Genomic DNA, 24,572 nt, shown 5'->3' on the forward strand with positions numbered 1-24,572 from the left:
TACGAAAAGCTGGCAGAAAATGAACTGAAAATAAGTTTAAAAAATAAACAAAACAAAAAAAGAAAAGAAAGAGATAGAAAATAATAATAGTAATAGTAATAATAATAAGAAAAATAATAATATTTTTGAAATAAGGGAAATGTCCAGGAAACTAAGTAATTACAACATAATATTTAAAATGAATATTACATTTACATTTATAGCACTTTTTTAGGTAATTTCCTTGTTGATTTTTTGTTTGTTTGCTGTGTTTGTCGATTTGTTTTTACCATTTTTGTTTTCTATTTTTACTAATTTTGAGTAATTTCTTGTCAATTGGCTCAATGTCTATTTCCTATGTTTTAAGCCCATTTACTAAGGTTTCAAGCTATTTTAAGACATTTACTTTCAAAACAATGGCAAATTTCTGTTATATTTTACTTTGGGATGCTGAGCACAAGTACAAAGTACACCAACTTTTCTGCCTTCCAGCTGCTTCTAATGACTCTATTAATCTAATGAAGACTTACAGAGATTGTTTTGTATTTTGTTATTAAATTAATCTATTCTACGCCTCATATTCGACAAAACCTTAAACCTATTGCACGTGAAAAAAAAAAAACAGACTTGAAAGTGCTGTCACATTTTCTCAACTTAACCTACCTCATATTGAGTTGTGTTGATTTGCAGGTTTATAGTGAGTCTTGGTGGGGAACCTTCCAGGCTGTGGTTTGGGGCCAGTGTGGTAACCTCTGGTGTTTAAACTCAGCGGTGCGCTTCATTTGATGTTTTTATCTCATCCAAACAGGATGTACCGACGCACCTCCAATATGGTGGGACTCAGCTACCCCCCTTCTGTCATATCTGTGCTGAAGGTATTAACATGTGCACACACACATCCGAGAAGAAGCATGCAGATATGAAATTCCGAGTTTGTTCACTCTTGTGCTAAAATCGAGACTACATACCCAGAGTTCAGCTGGGCTCAGAGTACAGGAGTTTTTGGTAGATTTATCCTTGATATACCCCTCACTACAACTGAGGACAAGTCTGGTCCAATGCCTCAGTCTGTGCTGATGTTTGGCCCAGAATATCTGTTGATGTGAGACTTTTACAGATCCAGTCTTAAAGTCCAGTGTGTTGGACTTGCAGGAATAAATTGGCTGAAACCTCAATAATATATTAAGTGTGTTTTCTTTAGTGTATGATCACCTGAAAAAAAGAATTTCTGTGATCTGTGATTACCTTAGAATGAGCTTTTCATATCTACATAGGAAGCAGGTCCTCATTTGTGGAGATCGACATATTGCACAGCCATGCTTCTACAATAGCCCAGAATGGACAAACAAAACACTAACTCCAGCTAGGGCCATTTGCATTTTTGCGTCAGCCATTGTAGTATGAAGCCCATCTGTAATGGGCTGCACTGGAGGTACACTGATTCGTGAAACTGCTTTATTTAATGTTTGTTTTGGAAAGGAAAAGGTCTCTGCAGATTATTTAACTTCTGTTGAAAACCTCTTGACATCTGGAAATTAAATTATTGGACAAAAAGGTGACCACACATTAGCATGTGGTGGACAAACCGCCCACAGCGACATGCTAAACAACATCGAAAATACATGATTTTTAAATAAACTGCTTTATTCAGTGTTTTTACCAGTTTAAATCATTGTGTCTATTTGCTTTAGAGAAGAAGAGACCTCTGTAGACAATTGCACAACAAACACTGAAGAAATTGTAGCCAGGGGACATTTTGACTGGTTGCAACCTACAGTTCAACACGAAACGCCATAAATCTTATATACTTCACCTTCAAACCTCCTGAAGAACCTGGCCACCCCAAACCTATCATTCTCACATTTTTGACATCTGGAGTGAAGATCTGGTGTTTTTGTTGGTATGGAGCAGCTGATAGTGTTGCCAAGCAGGTGTAAACATGCTAGCTCTTGAGGTTAATGTTAGTTCGCATACTACTGTTGTTAAAACTGACATTTTAAAACTCACCTCCAGTTCTTGCTGAAGAACAGACAACCCGTGTTGACAGCCAGTACCCAAAACATTTTCCAATCCAGATTTTTTAAGCCTTCTGCTTTTGTTTTTATCACTGCAAAGCATTTTTAACATTAACATTGGGTTTGAAATTAGCACCAGCCAAATGTTAAGCAAATGTTATGCAAATGGCTGTGAGATATGTTTCACTAATAATCTATTCAAGGTCTGCTAGATTTTGAAATCTACAAGCCACAGTGGCAGGTGGACAAAAAAGTTAATTTTCAACCCTGCATTGCAGCAAGCTGTCTCATCGCGCCGGTCTACATGTTGTTTAAATCTGCTTCCTCTTGAGATCACTTGAGTTGGTGTATTCATGCTCACTTTGGTACAATATTCTTTACAGTGTTCTGTAGTGTGTGATACGCCATTATCTTCAAATCTTATCGTGTGTGCATGTTTACAATTAGAGAGAATATCTGTGAAATTTCTTCTTTTGTCCGTGATGTGACCCTGATTTCAAATTTGGTTAGGATTCTCCTGTAGTCTGAGCCTAGCTCCACTTAAAACAATTTGACTTGTAGTGCCATCGATCCTCCCATTTTTGGTTTGTTTTTCTGAAAACTAATACATTGTTTGAGGAAAGACATGTCACTATTTGATTTTTTTCTTTCCCCACAGCATGTTGATAAGTGGTCGTTTGACGTGTTCGCCCTAAATGAAGCCAGCGGGGATCATGCACTTAAATTCATATTCTACGAGTTGCTTACAAGATACGACCTCATTAGCCGTTTCAAGGTAAAGGAACAAGGTTATAATGGATCTATGTATTTACATTCTCCCCCACTGCTTTACCTTTGTGTCATTAAAACAAGGAGATACCAGAAATATTCAGTACATATGACAAGAGCCATCACAATTCCCCTTCACTGTGTCTGATTTGATGGAAGTGAGCACACTCGCTTGTCTGTCTCTTAAGTGTTAGATCGGGTTGTTGTATTTCAACAATGACCATATTATGAAGGGGGTTGGACATGCTTCATATTATTTTCCACAGCATTTTATAGCTGAGAACTCTCCACTTTAAGTGACAGCATCTTAGAGTAAATGACACGGGCAGTGAAGACGACATGAATATGTAATCATAGTCTGCCTCAAGGATTCACGATCCATTATTTTATTACATCAATTTCAGACGTTGAAGAGACTGTGCATGCACTGAAATTGCATTGGCTCATCATTTCAATCACCAGATAGCTTTTAGAAGTTTTTTTTTTTTTTATCTCAGTCATTTGCTGTTGTTTTGTTTGCCATCAGATCCCAATCTCTGCGGTGGTGTCGTTTGTGGAGGCCCTAGAAGTGGGATACAGCAAACATAAAAACCCCTACCACAACCTGATGCACGCTGCTGATGTCACACAGACTGTACACTATTTGCTACTCAAGACTGGCATGGTGGTGAGTAGGATTTGTCTGTATGCCTACGTTTGGAAAAACCTACAGAAAGCATGTGAATATATAGGCGTTCAGTTCCCGGGAGGTAAAATCCTTTTAGGCAGATGATATTCTGGACCTCTCTATCACAGCTGCCGTATGCCAGCTTAATTGCAGCTTTGTCAGACGTGTCAGCTTCTAAATATGGGTTTTTTTTCCTAGAGAAGCCATGGGCCTTTTTTTCATTAAAGAAACAAGACACTCCAGTTGTGCTCAGAGCTGGTGTGAGATCACCAGCTCATATTATGAAGAATATCTGTCAAAATGTGACATTTATTAATGCTCACTGTCTCAACATTTGAAGTCAAATGTTTTCAGTTCATGTTTACTTCTCATTTTTCATGTTGCTTTTGTTCTTTTTCCATCTGACCTATATTTCACTCCTTCCCACTCGAGTGACTTTCGGGCATTACTGATGCTGCATTCTTTCAAAAGCAAACAAAAAAACCCACTAGCCTCTCTAAAGCCGAGTTCAAAGTCCCCAAACAGCCAACCAGCCGGCCGCCTCCGCTCCCGGTGTTTTTATTTAATCACCTTAATAAGGTAGCTGCGACAGCTGTCGACATGGTGGTTTTTTTGGGGCGGTGCCTTGCAGAGTAAACCACATTACTGCTAGAACCGCAGGCTCCAGGGAGAGCAGGGGAACAGCATCTATCATCTCGCAGGCCCTCCAGACTCCATTAAATCAACAATCAACAGGTCATTCATAAAGCCGGCCCCGTGAGGAAATATACTGAGGGATGGATCGGCCATGTTGCCCCCACCCACCTCCCGACCCCCACACCCTGTTCTTAATGACTCCCCCATCCCCCTACTGTTGATTAGTCACCAATATCGACTGGGCCTTCTGAGCTAAATCCCACTCTGTGTACGTGAGTGCACTCAGATGCATGTTCATCTCAGAGGTGTGTGAACGCTGCAAACACTCACAGATTAACGCCCATAAATAAAAGCGCACACACACGCAGGTACAGCCCACATAATTTACATTCTTTTGGCTGTTCATATGTTTATTCTTAGAATCAGGTGGTTGTGTGTGTTCATATGATAAAATTCAGTTTCACAATCATTGTTTTTCTGTCAGTTAAAGGAATTGTTTGACATTTTGGGATATACACTTTGTTGCTGAGAATTAGATGAGAGGATCGATACCACTCCCATGTCTGCAGTGTTAATTTCACTAATGCAAATAATAAAGATTTGTTGAAGATAAAAGAGGTGACTAAAAACTTTCAGGAAAGAATTAAATCTCAACACAGACATATATGTATAAACTCCTCAAAATTTCGAGCTATTCCTTTAAAAGTTGCTGCTACTTTGATATCATCCGCTTCTTTGATGTCATCACGAGTCATGCCTACAATGGTTTTTAACTTGACCTAAAAAACCTAAATAGAAAAGCATTGTGTGTGTCATCACCTTATGACAGCCTTAATTTGTTATTTAATTTCAGAGAGCATGACTTGTTAATTTATATTTGGCAACAAACCCGACTGAGATGCTGTCTGAGAGAAAACAAGGGCTGAGTGTTAAAGTGACAGTTTAAGATGTGATCCTCAATAGAGCTTGTCTTATCTAAAGCTTCCTTGTTGCTTTTGTGACCTTTCCTTTATGTTCTCCTCCCCATTTGTTTCCCCTCATCCCTGATGCTAATGTATTCCCCATGCCAAATACTTCTCTCTGCATCCTTTATATCACTTTTCTCCTCCACATCTTTCTGTCGTGATTTACCATTCGCTGCATTTCCCTTTTTTCCATTCACTGGCTTCTCATTTCTCTTCTCTAATTTCTGTCCATTCTTTCCTCGTCTGTTCATTACTTTCCCCTCCTTCTTTCCTGTCGATGTCGCTGTTTTTTTCCATTTCATTGCCCCCCCTTCCCCTTCTTCTATATACTTCTCTTAATATCCTCCTCCTACTCATTATCTCACCTCACATCCCACCTCTTCCCTTCCACCGCCTCTTCTTCCTCTTCTTCTCCTCCTCTTTTGCCTGCAGCATTGGTTGACTGAGCTTGAGATCTTTGCCATGATCTTTGCGGCGGCGGTGCACGACTACGAGCACACAGGGACCACAAACAACTTCCACATTCAGACAAGGTAATGGATCATAAAATCAAAAATGCATGGCAGTGACTTACCCGATCAATGTTTTCATTTGCAGCGAGGGGGCTTTACAATCACACTGAGATCGCCTGCAGTGCAGTAATAACACTGGGGCAGGACAGGAGTCCAAATGAACTCCAAACTCTTTGCCCTTGAGAACTTGAGTTGGAGAGACCACACTGTGACAAAACCTATTGTTAGAATTTTAATTAAAGTTACTTATTGTGTTGCCAAACGCTGTCTTCACTCCCATTATTATTTTCACATCAGAAGTCAATTGTCCTCAGGGGTTTGTTTAATTGACCATATAACTTTCATTTAGAAAGAAAGAACTTCTAAAACTTCATATAAAAAAACATTGGGGACTTTTTAAAGTACAGATACTCTTTTATACATGAAACATTTTAGAGAGGGAAACCTTCCAGATTATGTCATGTTTAATTTTCAAATAGATTCACGAAAAATTCAAATTTTATTTTTACAAACTTCTTACTAGCAGTGGCTCATTTTCAGTAACATGCTGTCCTTTTCTATGAAGTGCTAGCAGTTTAACCCTTTTTGTGTTGTGTACAACCTGTATATCTTTGACTTTGTGAGTATTTCTTTGCACATTAGTTCCTCCAGTATTTCGCAGGCTTTTTTGGGGGGGGGGTTACATCCTAAAATGCTTCATGTCATGGCAGGTTTTCTAAAATATTGCAATGCATGTTGGGGTGTTCTTAGGCAGGGTTTTTTTTTTTGCTATTAACTTAACGTTGCAAGTTAAAATTACAAAAAAAGGCAGATTTAAAAAATATATAGATCTATTAAATATCAAAGAGAGCGTACTTTCATTTAATTTTTTTTCTTGCATCTGCCTCACAAAATCTCCATCTTTGATTTCATTACACATCCAGCTTGATATCTTAAATAACAGTGTCAAACCACGTATATATTTTTTGGAGACTTTTTATTCCTAAACTATTTTCTTTAACACACACACAGACACACACACGGGCAAGCATGCCTCTATCACTGTGTGATTTATGCTTCACTAACTTCACCACTAACCATGCTTATTTAATCTAACACACTTTGATTCTTTCGGCACTTGCAATAGATCTGGATTCAGCAGCTTCTGTCATGGTCATTTGTCTTGTTTGTTGTCTACACATTTCAGCTGTTCTAACCACAGCGTTGCATGCACTGAAAACAGTGTACACCCAGTTTCCTGTGGAAAATCAGGGAATTGCTTTGCACGGTCTTTAGCGTTAATTTTCGTTGGTAAATGTGAGATGTTCATAAAATGTGATGAACAAGGTAGTGAGTTTGGTGATGTAATGCTTGGAACAGCTATGATTGGTGAAACTCAGCAAAATGTCTGACCGCTCAAATTTGCAGAAAAGCTGCTGTGATTGGACATAATAGCAAGGTTGCACAGATTTCACATAGATTGGTTAAATTTGCGTTAATTATTATAATTGTGATGCTGCATCATCCTCGAGGAGCTGATGTATATTATAGTTACAATAGAGATAATACATGAACCATTCCTTATTGTTATCTTTTATTCTTTTTTTATTGTATCTGTCAAGGATCTCCCCCCTTTACAGTATATCTTCTCCTAAGTGACACATTTTGCAGATAAATTGATGAAGTAGCAACATAAAGGGCTCTATCATCTCTCTATAAGCTGCTCTTTTTCCAATAAAAACCAAACTAATGCTTTGCTTTCTATTCGACAGGTCAGACACAGCAATCCTGTACAATGACCGCTCAGTGTTGGAGAGTCACCACGTCAGCGCAGCGTACCGCCTGCTTCAGGACGACGATGAAATGAACATCCTCTACAACCTCTCCAAGGACGACTGGAGGTCAGTGAGATGGCTACTTAGACAGACAATAAGAGGAAGAAAGACAGAGAGATGAAAGAGCTGAGTGACAGCAAAGGGACATAAAACGCAGAGATGTAGTAGCTGGAGACGGATCGAGAGGCAGACTTGACAGGTGAGAACCAGGCAGGTCAAGCTGAACAGTCTGACAATGCACATATCACCTGCTCAAAACCAAGAGTGAATTTATCGCTTTATTTTTCAAGATTAACAACTATGCTCCACGGCGTGAAAATCTGAAAAGTTGGATTACCTTCAAGGTCCAACAACTTTGTGCAAAATGGAACCGTTGAGTGTGATAATACATTAACAGAGACAGCTGCAATCCGATTTCTCCCGGCATAAGCTGGGACTTGTCAAAGCAGATATTACAAATAGCTCTCAAAAACTGTGTTGGCTGGCTTCATTTACTTTTAGGGACTTCCGAAATAAGTCGGCTTTTATTACCTGCGAGTTTGACAGTTCATTATACAGCACATGTATCACGCTTTCCACTGCTTTTCCCCCTTCTCCTTTGTTTTCATTCAGAGAGCTGCGGGCTTTGGTGGTGGAGATGGTATTGGCCACAGATATGTCGTGCCACTTCCAGCAGGTTAAGACCATGAAGAACTTCCTACAACAACCTGAGGGGTCAGTTGACATGTCCTTCATTACTGTTTACCTCGTCCCAGCAATTTACATCCTCATTAACCCTGCCATCAGCCTCTTGTGTACTAACCTCCAGCTGTTTACAACCCAATTAGCCCTGCCCCGAGGGTGAACTCAATGTTCACAACACAACAGACTTCATGTTTATATCAAGTGGACCGGGATTGTATCTGTTGCTCAGGTGTTGTTTACTCGAAATAAAAAATAGAAATGTAATGAGTATTTTGTGGCCAAATCATACCAAGTGTGCATTATATATGCAGTTTGGTATAACTACAGGCCCTCTTGGGCACAAACACAGGATAGTTTGTGTTTCTCTGCTGGAACCCTGCAGCTGAGTTATAGTGCAGTCACACCAGATTTGGCATGGTGAAATATATTTGCACACTCTGTGGTGAAAGACAGCCGGCGGCAGAAATATTGCTGGCAGGTTTGCTGGCGTACTGAAGGCTGCTACAGCAAAGACGACCAGTTAGAAAACATTAGCCATCCAGGAACAATTTTTCTTTACCAGCGCTCTTTTCCTGCTTCTTGCATTTTGCAGTTTACAAAGTTTGCAGCAAAAAATATGCCTCAATCACTTGCAGCCACTAGCAGTTACTGAGATTTGGCAAATATATTTCATTTAAGAGAGAAAATCAGAAATCCTCTGCACAGTATTATAAGTTTCCCTGTGCTTTAAACATTTTAAACCCTTTCTCAAGGACACTTGTGTTATGCACGTCTTTCAGTAGAAGTCCACAAGCTAGTTAACATGTTCCTCTCTGTCCCCGTGTATGACATGACCTGTGCCTTGCAATTTATAGGACCTCCTAAAGACTTTGTATTTCACCTGGGGATGGTGCTTTTGGTCTTGCTTCACACATAGTGGTGTGTGCCTGATGCTCAATCTCTTTGCTTTGGATCGTCTTGTCACTTTTTGAATTAGCTTGCAAACTGTTGTATAAACAATTCAAATTTCTATAAAACTAATCTTTGTCTTAATTCCAAGATTAAACCTACAGGAGACTTGACTTCAGACAGAGGCATTTTGTGTTCTAGTTGTCCATCGGTGCATCTCATTCTCATGAATGCGATATCTCGAGAGCACCTCGGTTTTTTTCAAACAAATGTCCACTTGGACTCAAAAATTACCTAACTAGAAATTGGTGGTCAAAGATCAAGATTACTGTGACCTCACAAAACATGTTTTTGACCATAACTCAAGAGTTAGAAGGCAAAATATGAAGTTTCACACAAATGTTTGACAGGATAAAACAATGAAGTGATGACATTTTATATCCAAAAGGTCAAAGGTCAGCTTCTCTGTGAGATATTGATCATCTGCAAAAACACTTCTCTTGCCATTATTGAATATCTCAGGAACAGAAAGGGAATTTGGTCAGATACTGAATTGATGACACTAATCTTGGTGTCACCTTGGAACTGTGCTGATTGTATAGATCTTCTGTGCTGTTGGGAAAAGATGTGTGTGAAGCATTCATGTTTTCACAGACATGGATGTAAACTTAAGTGGTTCGTGGAGGCATACAACTGGAATACAACACTTACACACTTTTTTTTTGCTGCACCCGCAGTCACCAGACTGCAGAATGTTCATGCATTTCGAGCACAGCTCCCTCTACAGTGACTGACTGATAGCAGAAACTCCTCCACATGCAGACACAGATGTAAAGCAAGTGAGCTATCAGGCAAACTATCATATGACGTGATGAGTCATCACTGCTGATGTTGCTGCAACGAGAGACGGCTGTAAGAAACTCGTTGACCTTCGGGGTATTCTTTTCACTGTGATAGCACGGCACTTGTCACGATTAAAAAACTGCTCAGAAAGCAGCGATGTGGAGATAACCAGCTTCCTGAGAACATATGTGGGAATCAACAACATTGTGCTTGCTTTATTTGTGAATATATCTCAAAATTCAAAGAGTGCTGAATGGAATGAAATCATCAAGCTACCATATAGGGTACGCATGCACATAAATGAGATTGCAGTCTGCAGGAAGCTGTAATGCTGAATAGACTCTAATGTGAAGTAATTCAAACCAGTCTGCTCCAGGCCTGCTTTGAGTGCACTTTAAGACCCAATCTGCCACAAATGGAATGGGGGGGAAATTTGAGCTGGTCTTTCTCACCTCTGTTTAACCTTGTGCTGTGTGTTTGTGTGTGTGTTTTCATTTGTGTGCCAATTTTCCATATTGGTCTGTGTCCGCTCATTCATGCATCAGTCCATTAAACATGATATTTTGATATGGTTATCAGGTGATATTTCAGAGCCGCGGATGTCTGATGAGGTGAGAAGATGCGTCTTCACACTGTGTTCCAGTGTAGAAAACCGATTTGGCTAATGGAGGCAGAATGATGACAGGGGACTGTTTTTTTCTCTTTTTAGTTGGAGGTGTCTCCCTTTTTTTAGGTGGTTCTAATAGATGTTTTTACATATTCAGTGTTTGTTTAACTCGAAATAGTTTTACGTTGTTTGTCACCGGTTTGACAGTTCGGGGGTGCTTCCATTTGAGTGCCATGACAACACTTAAAGGATGTCTTATTATCATCAAATTCCATGAAAAGACAATGAATTGAACCTATTAATACAATGTTAAATAATCTCCTACAGCTTCATTGTTGCCCAAAAGCTATAAAAACACATCACTGAGCCACACTGTTGTATTGGTTGACATGTTTCTTTATTAGCATGAACACAGTCACTGTTTATTATGAGTCGATCCCACGTACACTGTCTTACTGTCAGAAATACACACTCCCAAATGTGTATTAATCCATCACTGAAAATGTTCCCTTACTAATGCACAATTTACTTCTGTCTGCGTAACGTGAAACTGTACATTTGGGAGCCATTTGTAAAGATTTAGGTCTTTAATAGGAACCAATGGGCTGTGGCAGAGCAACATATCCTCCACAACAGTTCATATGATTTCTAAAGAATTAGTGCACCATGAATAATGTTGAGTACTTAACATGAATTATGTATGTCAGGTTTAGACAAGTAAATTTATTTAGTTTAGGTTAGGTTTAGGAAAAGACACATAGTGTCCATGTACCTTAAAATAACTCAAAGTTCACTTGGTGTCACGGTACTGAACACCGGTGTCTTGGGGGAAAGTCCTGTGTTGTTGGACCATAGCTCTATAATAATACCTATCTATAATAATACCTCGATACCAGATGCCAAAATGGTGCGTATTCATTTCCATGGTATGCTCTCTTTGCTCATACATCAAGTGTCTAGCTAATGTGTTTATCTCTGTGGTCTCCTGCTGGTTCCATTCACAAGCTTCCTTTTGGTTCATAGACTTTATGTTGTGATCACAGATTTTTAAATGCTTTCTCAGCTGCCAGAGAGTTTCACAAATTCAAAACCACCATGGCTAAAACATTTATGATTGAAATAGTCACAATTGACCTTGTTTGCAGTCCTGTAAACAGTTTTAGGTGTCCTGTAAACAGTTTTCCAGATGTCTCCTTTACAGTGGTAACTTATGGGAAAATTGCATTTTGAGTCGCAGTGGGGTTTTTTCACTGCAATACTGCAAAAAATTAGAAGCAAGGCTGATTGGCTTTCCTGGCGGGCCTGTACTGGACCCATCCACCACCCCAACATGGACTTTTTGTCCTTTATACGTCTTGCTTCCTTACTCCCGTCTGAACAATTGTTCTTTAATGCAGTCCTCCCGGTTTTCAGGATTATACTCAAATTACTGTCTCATGAAAACGTTAGTTATGTACCAAATGTGATGCATTATTTTTTTTTTTTTTGTCGCTATACACGCAAACAGTGAATAAGAAAAGCCTGGCCATTTATGAAAATTAATGAAAAGTATCAAGAGACAGACGACTTCCACATTGCTGGTTCTGGTCTTTTCATTGAATTTAGTGAAAATATAAAAATATAGAGAGTAAAAATAACTAGTCTTATCTTGTAGAGATATACAATGCAGGGAAGTGTTGGTCATGACATGCAAACCAATCAAGTATCGCCAGTCAAAGTTATAGCCAATCCCAGATTCACACTCGTTTGCTATATTTGCATTTTTTCCGACACTGTGTCTGCAGTTTTCTGCTTACAGTCTGGCACCTGGTTGTTAACTTGTTATAGCTCCAAACTCACCTGACCGCTGCTATCGGCTCCAGCCTACAGAACATCCTGACCACAACAAAATAAGAAAGCAATAAAAAATGCAGGCAGAGTGCAGAGTCTCTGCACATAAATACACCGCCACACGGTTCTAGTGAGTCACTAGTGCTCATTGAGAGGGATACATTGTTTTTTTAGGAAAAGCCTACATAGCCTACATGTCTTTAAGTAAAAATGAGACTACTGAACCCTTCTGCAGTCAGCCAGTACATTAACATATCTTTTAAGGGTTCTTACATCTTGCACATCTGACATCTATACATCTTTTAAAATGAAGCAGCCCGATGAGTTAATACTTGGTCTGCTGCTCTGCACTACATCGTCTTAATTTGATATCTTGATATATTTTTACCTGCACCTCATGTCCCGATCCTTTTTCTAATGTCTTAGTAACATAATCCAGTTCATTTTTTTTTGTGGACACTTTGCATGTGTCACCTTTTTTAAGTCTTTCTTATAACAATAGCCAGGGACATTGACAGTTTGTAGCTCTACTCTTGTCCATTCTAGCTTTGAAGTGATGTTTCTCTAAAGCAACACCTATGTAAGTGACAGAGGACAAAAACTTAAGTCTTTGTACTGCATAAAACTATTTATACTATTTATACTATACTATTCCTATTAAATATTGAGTATGCAGTAGTCACTATGTAAGTATGTCATATTGAACACAGCCATAGTCTTTAAAAAAGTTTCCCCTCTCTTGGACTTTTAAAAGTTTTATTTTGTGTTCTTCGACAGAGACTCAATATTTTTTGGACAGATTGCTCTTGGAACATTTGCAGCTGTGTCACATTTTTTCCATTTTTCTTTTTCACTGTATGATTGACCCAGCTGTCCTCAGGGGCACTCAGTGCCTTAGAGAAGGTCCATGTATCCTTCAGCTGGTTGGTATTTTTCAATAACCTTGTTGCAGTTTTGCCAGGAATGTCTGTTTACTTTTAAGGTTGTGCATGAACTTTCTAAAAGAGCGTGTTCAATGATCGTGCTTATATTTTTGGTAAACTGAAGGCATCAGGTTGCAACTTATGAACTTGAATGTGAGCTTTGCTTACTCTTGCGACAGTCAACAGCGCTTGTTTTATGGCACTCAGCATGCCATCACAACACCGGCAGGACAACACAGCTACTGGCACTGCTGACACCGGTTCATTTCAATATTCGAAAGACTTTTATGGACAAACAAGTTTTTTTTACAAACTGTGATTGCTGGATCAAAAGAAACAAGTTCTACTGTCAGTCAGCAACAAGTTGAAGTTGCTAACCAGTCTTGGGAAATACTATCCCTTCAGGATTTTGCAATGTTGTGATCGCGACAATTACTGCAAATTCAGACGATCGTTGTGATTTCTGCATGACTTTACAATTTTGTCAAGTCACGGCAACTTTTTCGTAAATTTGACTATTTAAAACAGAAAATTCAGTCAACCATTTAAAAGAGACTGACTGACCATCGCAGGCCAGCAGGACAGCATCACAGCTACTTTTTTTCAATTGTGATTTGCCCCCACAGTTTCATTGAAAAATAAAACAACTTGCATCGCAATTCTTTAGAAAAGCTGCTGTATACCAGCCATTTCTTTCTTTCACAATCCCAAAAGGAGCTCATGAAATTGTGGAGGGACTGGAAATAACTGCGAGTGAATTATAATCTTAACTGAACCATGAACATTAACTAGTTCATTTTAATCAGTGTGAACTGAATTCTTTGAGCTTGCCCTTGTGAAGTTTGAAATTGCACAATGCTGGTAGTTTTTGCCAGGACATTAACAAAGCAGGGGTTTGGCCCACCAGATGCAGGTATATAACATCACTTGTCATCAAACCTTGACTACGCAGGTAAGCTCATTTAAAGGTATTATAGTACCTTTTAAAAACACTGAGCTGCACCTGTAATGATTTAGATGTGTCATATCCAAAAGCACAATGCAAATTTCAGTGCTTAAAATTGTGTATCTGCTCTCTTTTGCAGCATTGACAAGCCCAAAGCCCTGTCCCTGCTGCTGCACACAGCAGACATCAGCCACCCGGCCAAAAGTTGGGACCTCCACCACCGCTGGACCACCTCCCTACTGGAGGAGTTCTTCAGACAGGTAAGTTGGTAGACCTGACGCAGTCACAGAGTAACGCAGCGGTGGCTGATCTGGTGTGGGCTTCAGCGGTTTAAAGATGTGCTGGTCACATACTCAGAGCTAAATATTAGAAACATTTTGATAGAATAACGCAGGTAAATCTACAGCCTCTAAATTGACCATACAGTCGAAAAACCACCTCTGAAAAGCTGTTTTAGACACAAACACGACTTGTTGTGGTAGACAGAGTACAGGTAAAATAAAAAGGTTAATGATGGTGCCACTCCACTTGAGTGTCCCAGTAAATTATGCCATTAAAGCAAGCATGCAAACCTCGAGGGCTCTTGAATTGGAAAATCTAGGTCAGAAACACACATTATTGATGTTGTTGACAGAAAATATCCTTTTTTTCTGATCACTCAAAGACTTTTTGACCATCTTTGCTTAAAAGTGTATTCTTGACCTTTAATTTACGCCTATGCTTTTACTGCTATGTGAAAATATACACTTTCTTGGACCGGTAATGGAGTCTGAGAGGAACTATTTTCCTATGATTACTGAGGATTGCCAAAAGATTTTTTTTTTTTAAAAAGTTAGATTTAAAGCAGAGTTGATGTATCTTTCTGAAGTTGTTAGAGTTAAATTGCTTTCAGCCGCTCCTGTGGTGCTGGAGTTTTTAAGAATGTACAGGTTGCAAAAAAGCTATTTATTTTTCCAATTTAATGTAGTGTGCAGGCACAACTCTACCCCTCAAAGCATTTTATATTACTGAGATATGCAGCCATGTTCATAAGTTTAATTGCAGACACTCTGCCCCTTAGTCATTTTTAAAAAATTATGCCATGACACAGCAGATTAAAATGTAGAACACTACCTCTGATAAAACAATGCATTTGACCATAAATAATAAATTGAAGATTTGTTAATGTCAACATGAAGCACAGGTGTTTAACTGGTGCCACATTGCTTTCAACTCTTCCATTATTAATCCACATTGTTCTCATTATCAGTGCTATTGTTATTTTGCTTTCGAGAGGCTTTTATCTCTCTGGATACGAATCACTGATAAACAGCCTCTCCAAAGAACATTGCCTCCCGACTCAGCATCTCATCTGTTTGCGTCACATCAGAAGAGAAAATGAAACACATTTGTGGCCCAAAAGCATTTAAGGGCGGGGGCCAGACAAATCCAAAGCGTGTTAATAGAAGTGTGAGCATATGGTGTACGGCGGCTATGTGTACGAGTGTGTTTATCAGTTAGTTGTGTGTAAATGTGTGGACGGTGGGGTACATCTTTATAGAAACCAAACACTGAGAATGGTTTTGACTGAGGAAGCTGCTGTATTTCCAGGGGGACAAAGAATCAGAGCTCGGCCTGCCGTTCTCTCCACTCTGCGACCGAAAGTCCACAATGGTGGCACAGTCCCAGATCGGTGAGTGGCTTCTTCATCTTCACACACATCACCTGTATACTGGTGTGTGTCTGCATTATACAAGCTTATTTCAGAAAAATGACATTTCCTTTCGTAATCATATCAGGGTTCCCACGCTTCTTTAAAAAGTCTTTAAAGGCATTGAATCTGTAAATCTAAAAATAAGGCCTTACTTGGTCGTATAATGTCTTGAATTAGTCTTTTAAAGTCTTTTTTATTTATTAGTCTTTTTTTAGGAAGTAGGATTTTCAGGATTTTCTGATGTTGCATTGTAATAGCTCAAAATAATGGGTTACTTTGAAACATCTGTTACCAAATGTCTCTTGCATTAACCAAAAAGTCATGTTTTATGACACAATAAGTATTTGACAAATTCTCCCAAATCTTAAGTGAAAGATGTCAGCTCATGAATTTTTTTCATCCATTTTGGCTAATGTAGAATTAATCCCTAAATTTAATTATGAGTGGCATTAATAAGGTTCCAAAAAGTCTAAAATCCCTTAAGTTTTCCTTTAAGTTGTAGTATCTCAGACATATTGTATGAGCTTTTAATGGAATACCATTTCCTGAACTGATATGAATATATATCAATGTCAAATAACAAAATATGATGAAAAGGGTTATCGTGCTTCTTGTGATAAAGGTGATGACAGTTGCCTTGATAGAGAACTGATACATAATAAATAGTCTTTTTCTTCCAAAACTCTTTCTGTCACCACCTTGTCAATTATTGACAATGATGGATGAAAAGTTTTCATTCAGTTTTCTTTTAGTTATTTTACTTGAGAAACATGCAGAGGAGGTGGCAGAACTAGTTGTCTGAATCAGCCCAGTATTTATGTATATGATATTTAACTTCATTTCTGACTACCTTCTCATTTTGAGCATGTATTAACTTTAAGTTTGTGTGTGGGTGGGACAGGGTGGGATTTTGAGCCATGTTTCTGAGTTTATGTGTATTTTTCATAACATGATAAATGTAAATAACTGAAATAAAATATCTCCCCAAATAATAGACTTTAAAAAAAAATCAGCCTTTTCTTTTTTGTGAGCGCAGTAACTGGAATTGACTGAGATGAGCATATCAGAGCTTCTCCCATCTGCATCTTGGCAGCTGGTCAGACTAATAACACCTTGGATCTCAGATATTATAATTAATTTAAAACATCCTTAATTTCAAAAATTTGTGTTACAGTGATTTTTCTGGGCTTCATTTCATTGCCGTCTGTATCAATCAGTTCAAACACTTAAGAAATGTGAATATGAATGAACTGACTTGCTGACATCTGTCACCAGGGTTCATTGACTTCATTGTGGTGCCCACCTTCACCGTGCTGACGGACATGATGGAACGTATCGTCAAACCGCTCATCGACGAGGCGTCCCATTCAGGCTTTGCTGGCTTTCGACGCTCAAGGTGAGCTGCAGAACCTTCTCCCAGAGTCCATTTAGAGATAAAAAGTTTGGATTCTTCGTTGCTGCTCAGTAGGAGGACTGAGCAGATGGAAGTGGGTGCCTGTATGCAAATCCGAGTACTTTTTAATCAACCAGCCTGGTTAATGAAGAATGGAAAAGCTACTGTTTTCTATCCCTCACCTCTCATACCTGTCTACTGCTCGCTCAATGCCGTGATTAAACGTCAGCAGCTCCTCTGCAATAACAGCAGCATATCTAATGGAGGTATTGGGAACAGCAGATGAGTCTCCCATGAGTAATCCATTTCTGTGCGTGGAAATGTCTTCACCTTTCATCGGGCAGAGCCACACACCTTGAAATTGATATTTTAGAGATGCTAAACTCGTCGTTCCCGATCTAGAGTAGGCTTTTGGTGCTGCATTGGCATACACTCTCAAGGTACAAAACAAAGTGATTTTGTCTCCACTGCCTTAATTAATCGGCTCAGTACTTTTTCTCCAGCCACGTACCAAATCAGGTATGTGCAAGGCTTTAAAACCACCCGGATAAGAAAGTACATTCCACTTGCTGTTGCGTAAATAATAATTAAAGTATCCAGAGAAAGCTGTTTTTTAAAAAGTTGTTATTGGTGTCTTTTAAAGTGGGCCTATTAGAAAATACAGCATTACTTTGGGAGTCTGGCTCTGCATCGTCCGCTGCACCTGCACATCAATATCAGCCTCCCCGTTCTCCTCAACAGCAGTCATTAGCATCACTCAGTGGGCCTTCAGTCGAAGTTAACAGAGTGGAAACCTCAGATAGTGTTGCCACTTGTGCAGTCTCCTTGTCTTTGTACACACTTGGGTGCTTATTGGTTTCCTTGGACTGTTTCTTCCTCAACATTTATAGCTGCTTTCAATCATGCCTCTGATTATCTGCCTGTCTTTTAATGCACCTCTGAGGTGCATTGAACAACTACTCCCCAGAGGGACACTCCAGCAAAACAGTATTACCAGCCCTTTCGCACTCCCAACTCATCAAAAAAAGGCCGCCTTGTTGGTGTAGTTGGCATCAGACACCCACATAAAGTGGCACCTTTCGTGACGGAATGATACACACAGAGTGGCAGCAGTTTGTAACGCAGCGGCAATGACCATAATATACAGCACTGGAAAGTGCCTGTAAGGCGACAGGAGGGGAGGTAGATGGGGGCCCGGGATCCCGCTGTTTGCTTCCCATGTAAATGTTAAGCTTTGTGCATGAACATGTACCTGCACAATGAACAAAATTAAGATCATCCTCAGTGTTTAGTGCTAATTACCTTATTTCAACCTGCTTATATGCTAAACTAATATAGTGAACACGGTAAACATTATACCTGCTAAACATTAACGTTACCTTTGTTAACATGCAGCATTTAGCTCAAGGAACCCTTGTTTAACTTATTTCCCTTCCCTCTTTCTCTTCATTTTTCTGTCCAGTCTGAACAGTATTAGTTCGGAGGAGACCAAGAGGCAAAGTGTGAAGAGCTCCGACAGCAGCTCGTCAGGACAAAGCTCTCTGCTGACGGTGGACCTGAAGAACTTCAAGGCGTTGTGGAATGAAGAGGTTTATCAGAACAGAGAGAGGTGGAAAGCTCAGGCATCTAAAGGTACAGTACAGCCTGCAACTTAACGGTTTCACCGTCATCGCTTTCATTGCTCTCATCAGGGTCATTTACTAAAAAAAATCTCTAAAAATCCACTGTACACTTCCTGCTCAGCACCAAATAGCGGACAGACACAGTTATGAATAAACAGGTGAACTTAGTGAAGCAGTTAAGCAACTAAAAACTCAAATATTACCCTCATAGGTTGGTAGAAACCAAAACAGGGCTATAAAAGTGAATGTTGGACTTTCACTTATTCAACTTTAACCCTTTTAAAACCTGAGTAAATTGATTTGATTTCTGTTAAAAACATGGAAAGAAGGCAGTGAGCAACTTAACAACACATTGTCCAAAAAGTGCAGAAAATTAAGAAATGTGGTTTTTTTTCTCCTGTAACATCATTTTAAACAAAACAAAAAGGATTATAAAAAATTCTGGACATTTTTCTGTAGTTATTTAATAATTTTATAATAATTGTCACAATTTTTTAAAAACTAATTTTCTGTTCATTTTCAGTTCATTGTCTTCATCAACTTTGACTAATTTCTTGCAATTTGTCAGTCATTCGTTGCCAAGTTAGTCATTATATTTTTCCCATGTTTTCAAATAAATCAAACCAATTTTCTCAGGTTTCAAAGTAAAAGGCATCGGAAGGCAGCACAAGCAAACAGATATCCAACTGCATTTGTAAAGGGTTAACGGTGATAAATACATGTGCAGCTTGTTTTTGCTGCCTCAGCCTCATATCGGGTCTAGAACAGAAAAAAGCTCTCTCAACCTTTACAGGCCTCAAGTAAGAGTTTAGTATGAATTAATGCACATGGACACACTCATACTCACACACGTGCTAACCTGCCCTCCACCCTCCATGTGACCTCAGAGGCGGAGGAGAGAGCTAAAAGGGAAGCGGAGGAAAAAGCCCAGCAGGAAGAGGCCATGGAGCCCCAGGAGGTCGACGCAGAACCAGAGCAGCCTGAACCAAAGGAGGACCAACTGGAGGGAGAGGAGCCCGAGTCCACGGAGGTCAGCCGACCACCAGATGGTGACACGGAGGAAACGGAGCAGGGGGCGCAGCCTGGGAGCGACACACACAAGAATCCGCCACTGCAGAACGGTACGTCCTCTAACTGTGAAATCCCATAGCATGACATAAGGTTGTTTCTCTAAATGTGCTGTACATTACGGTGCATTGATCTTAGTAATAATGAAAGCTTCAGTAAACATTTCTATAACTGTGTCTTTTTCATGATGTTTTCAGCATTTCTCCTGACCGTTAGCACCCATTCACTTTCATTTAACCTAATGCCACAAGTGTATTAATACAGACACGTTATGGTGAGAATATTCGTCTGAAGTTCTTTGCATCACAACTCACTAACTGTATGCAAATGCAGTGACCACATATATCAATTTAATGTTTGTAAGAAAAACGTGTATTCACATTGTACAACATTTGTTTGCCATTATCTAGAAAATTGATTTATTCTAAGTAATTCTATTGTGAATAAAAGTTCTTCTAAATCAATGCAGGAATAAAAGAACAGGGACATGGGAGGATCACCAAAAAACAAACTGTAGCTGAAATGTTTAATAATGGAAGGGAAAAAAAATCATATTTAATATGCGACATTTAGAAAACTTAATAGAGTGACTACACAGTGTAATCAGTCATAGTTCATCTCTTTATTGTAAAGAGGTTTTTTTTCTTTTTATTTTACCTTGAGTAGCTTTAAAGGAAAACTTCTATATTTTTCAACCTGTACATTTTCCCCATATTTTTGTGTCTAAATGAGTAATGGAACAATTTTGAAAATTGATCCACTATTGACTGAGAGCGCTGCAGCCATAAAACAGGCTGCAGTGTAACAACACGGGAACAATAGTCCTCCATCCTGTACATCAACTAAAAGTGCTTGTTTTTGACACTAACAGGCTCAGATTGGTATTAAAATAGTCTGATAAGATCATAGAAAAAACCCTACAGAGATATTGAACGTTTTTCCTAAGAGGCAACCTCCGAGGCTGAAAAATTAAGCTAATGCGGAATTGCCAAAGACTACAGCTCATCAAACGGCCACTTGAGGCTGACTCCAGAGGCAAGTGAGTCCCCATAGACCCCCATGTTAAAGTGCCCAACTTTACAGCAGAAATAAACGTTTACAGCCTGTTTTTTTTTTTTTTGTTTTTTTAAATAACTCACCTATTGACATTTTTTAAAGGCTTAAAGTTACACATATTTAAGGTCGCAACTGCTTTGAGTGACAGGCTGTTGGCAGATAGTGTCCTCGTCCAAATGTGGTCACTTCTGGCTAAAAAAAAAACCCAAAACGGCGATGTCTGAAATTCCGAACTCAAAACAGGAATCCACAAACCAATGGGGGTAATCACAGTTGCAGTTATTTTTTTATACAGTCTATGGTTTTGCTTGATTTGTTCTGTTGGTCATTGTCTTCCTGCAATAATTTAACTCACAAGACTTCAGAGGGAGCCTTGAGCGAGACTTGGTTAGACATATTAACGAACAATCCAAGTCAAGTGAAAGGTGAAAGGAAAAAATAGAATTTAATCCCCTGTAGGGGTCCTTTCCATAATGCTGTCAGACACTTATAATAACAATCTTAGCATGTCAGTGGCAAAAACAGGAACTTTTAGTGGACATAAATGGATGGTGCGAACATGACCCGAGCTGTCTCCATCAGTCACTTAGTCACAAAATCATGGAAAATAGGATCCATGTTGAAAAATACCAAAGTTTTTCTTTCAGGTTGAAAAAAATATTCTTATTCCACTCTGATAGTCTCACAGTTTTCTGCATCAGCTTGTTCAAGCTCTTTACTGCAGCCATGTGATATTTGCACACAGGGAATATATTTCAAACCCAAAACTTGTAGATGTCTCGTGCATCATTTAATACACATTTTACACCCCAAAATTCAGCCAACATATTTGGCATCTAAGTAAGTTCTGCAGGTTTGAACTTTGCTTGGCTGCTCAGCGCGAGTTTACAGTGACTCACTGGCAGGTAGATGAGGTCAAACATGTTTTGACAAACTTCATAAAGAAGAGAGGATGCTTTGAGGATTTCATTTTCTGTTTTGGATCGAGCACATGTTTGCAGTGTGACCAATAACACAACTTTCTGGACCTTTTTAGGAGAGTTGTCTGAGGGGACTGAATCTCCAGAGGGTGAAGAAAACAAAAACAAAGGAGACGATGGTGAGTTTTTGCCTGCAGCCCATGAATATTGACAAAATAATAACCTCAGTTATCTGCTGTGAATTTGTTAGGTACATCATGCTGCACTAAAGCAGACTAATACAACAGTCCTTCATAAATGTTGTAATGTTCAGGATGCAGTTTGTGGTGATTTGAATATTATCACTGTAATATGCAGAGAGGTGATTCCTCATTCATATAAATTGGGTGGGAAAAAATGAGGGAGACACTTGTATGCGGCTAATAAACTGGTGTGTATTTCATGACCTTATGAAATAAATTTAACGCCTGAATCTTCTTTAGGAAATGGAGGGATAGTATCTGCACAAAAATACTACACTGCTTTAGGAGAAATACACTGTTAGTACTTGTATGAAGATTTCTAGCTGTCATAGTGTGTAAATGTTGAATCAAACACAGGTTTTCACTGTAATCTAAAAATACTTTGACTAAGTTGTAGACAGTTTATTAACCATGTGAGAGGGTTTCAAACTTTAGCTGTTTAGTCCTCTAGTGCAGTGGTTCCCAAATTGTGGATCCCCTAAAAGTGGGTCTTGGGTTCGTTCCAAATGGACTGCAAGTGACTTGTAAACATGTCAAATTTGTAAAAAGTACAGTGAATTTCCAGCATAGAGCTTTTATTTTGAAGTGCCATTTCTGTTTATTTTGCAATATATTTTATTTACTTGTGCACTAAGCCAACTTTTGGCCGTAGGTTAGATTATGTGAAATAAAACTGAACTTGTAGTAATGTATCCAATGTCTTGACATTCACCAGTGACTAATGAAATATCTGGACCCAGAGTCAGGCAGATTTCCCAAAAATAATCAGTAATAATCAGTTCATTTTATAATATCCCCAAAATAATTGATATTCTGTGTTTGTGTTCCAGAAGCAGAAATGGCGATGGAATAAGCGAGCTGTGCAGAGTCACTGTCACGCTGAACCTGCTTTTACCTGTACAGGAAGATAAACTCGCACCAGAGGGAAAGCCATAAGTTGGACTGCGTCGCCCTCTACAGGACACTAAGAAACTGACACTCTCACTTCCTTTTGATTTGACTTTCACCATGTTTATACTCCCAGAGCTTGCAGCTCCACCCATGTGCATTACTCCTCCCTCCCTGCTTACTGATAACGACAATACAGAGGAAGATTTATTGACCTTATGATGACGGGATGAAGAGGAGCCTTTGAGACTCTGAAAATGTTGCTTTTCTTTTTGCTATTTTGCCAATCTGAAGTTGTGTGTCAGCCACACACATGTAGCCATCGTACACACTTCTCACTGCTGTGGTGTGTTTGCTTCTCCATCTTTGTTAGACTTTGGCGTCACAAGTATTGTCGGGTACAAAAGTTAACTTAGACATATAAACTTTTGCTTTACAGTAATTTATTTTGGTACTTGCTGAAGAATACATGAGAGCAGATATGTGGGAGAATAGATCAAGAGAGACTCCTATAGCTGCTAAACAGTATGTACGGCAGTGTGTGTACAGTGCTCTGGGGTTAAATTCACAGGTTTATAGTGCTACTATTTTACTAAAAAAGTACTCACTTAAAAGCTACTACTCTGTGTAGAAACTTTTCCCATGCTTTAGGGGCTCCTGTTGTGAGTCTCTTATGCTTGCTGAGGCTTCAAGACGTCACTGATTTTCTCCCATGTTTACTCTCTTAGTGCTTTCCTCCAACATTGTGCAATTGTAATGGTTCCCTTGCAGCGAGGTTATATTAATTTTTCTGTCTGTGTTTCTGTCCTCTTTACTGTATATATTGAGAATTTGTATATGTATGGATCTGAGGAGGAGTAGAAATCCTACGATTCCACAATCCACCTTTTGTTTTTGGATATAATGTAAGATACTGTAGTGAGAAACGTCCAAAAATTAGAATGCAACTTTTGCATTTCAAACATATCACAAGTTTTTGTAACATATAAAATCTTTTACTTTTCTTTTTTGTAACGTTCTTATTTTGCATTTTTTGTGTCCTCTATTATGAATCATGCACTCGATGTGTCTAATATCTTCACACTGTACGTCATTTCTTCGTCAAAAGACTTATTCTCGATGCCTTCTTATATGTATTTAAGCTGTAGCAAAAAGTCAAAAAACTGTTGCTGAATTAGAGAAAAAACTTCTGTAGGTGTTTTATTTTGCAGTACAGTTGTGTTACAGCAGCTTCGCCTCCGAGGTTGTTGTTGTAATGTTTTAATCGCCATGTTTACAGCGTGCTCGTGCAGCCAGTTGAATCCATCATGCTTCTGTGATGCATCCAAGGCTATGAGTCCAAACTGTATCTGCTTCTTGGTTGTTTGCCAGGTTTTAAAGGCTTGTAATGTTGTGTATAGGAGATGCAAATATTGCTTATTGTGCATATGTAACATATTGAACCTCTGCAATGCCGGTTCAGCTTTTACTATATGCTTAATATGTGTAATTGGAAGAAGATTTTGGCAGTATTTGCATAATTATGGATGTTTTTCCCTAAAAAAAATGTGCACTTTTATTTTTCTTTGTTTTTAATTACTATGAAAATCACAAAATTTATTGTGCCAAGTTCT

General features: G+C 39.0%; 1 protein-coding gene across 1 annotated transcript in view; it reads left to right on the forward strand.

The window, feature by feature from the left end:
- The window catches only part of LOC121951063 (calcium/calmodulin-dependent 3',5'-cyclic nucleotide phosphodiesterase 1C-like), a 77,190-nt gene extending 52,834 nt beyond the window's left edge, over positions 1 to 24,356 (forward strand). Inside the window, exons 5-17 of the mRNA XM_042497250.1 lie at positions 788 to 854; positions 2,653 to 2,769; positions 3,289 to 3,429; positions 5,463 to 5,563; positions 7,294 to 7,422; positions 7,969 to 8,070; positions 14,217 to 14,337; positions 15,668 to 15,749; positions 17,046 to 17,166; positions 18,626 to 18,795; positions 19,673 to 19,906; positions 21,946 to 22,008; positions 22,902 to 24,356. Coding sequence (XP_042353184.1) covers positions 788 to 854; positions 2,653 to 2,769; positions 3,289 to 3,429; positions 5,463 to 5,563; positions 7,294 to 7,422; positions 7,969 to 8,070; positions 14,217 to 14,337; positions 15,668 to 15,749; positions 17,046 to 17,166; positions 18,626 to 18,795; positions 19,673 to 19,906; positions 21,946 to 22,008; positions 22,902 to 22,924 — 1,471 coding nt within the window. The 3' untranslated portion in view covers positions 22,925 to 24,356. The remainder of the gene's footprint in view (positions 1 to 787; positions 855 to 2,652; positions 2,770 to 3,288; positions 3,430 to 5,462; positions 5,564 to 7,293; positions 7,423 to 7,968; positions 8,071 to 14,216; positions 14,338 to 15,667; positions 15,750 to 17,045; positions 17,167 to 18,625; positions 18,796 to 19,672; positions 19,907 to 21,945; positions 22,009 to 22,901) is intronic.
- The last annotated feature ends 216 nt before the right edge of the window (positions 24,357 to 24,572 follow it).

This window comes from Plectropomus leopardus, chromosome 12 (genome assembly GCF_008729295.1).
Source record: "Plectropomus leopardus isolate mb chromosome 12, YSFRI_Pleo_2.0, whole genome shotgun sequence".
Lineage (NCBI taxonomy): Eukaryota > Metazoa > Chordata > Actinopteri > Perciformes > Serranidae > Plectropomus > Plectropomus leopardus.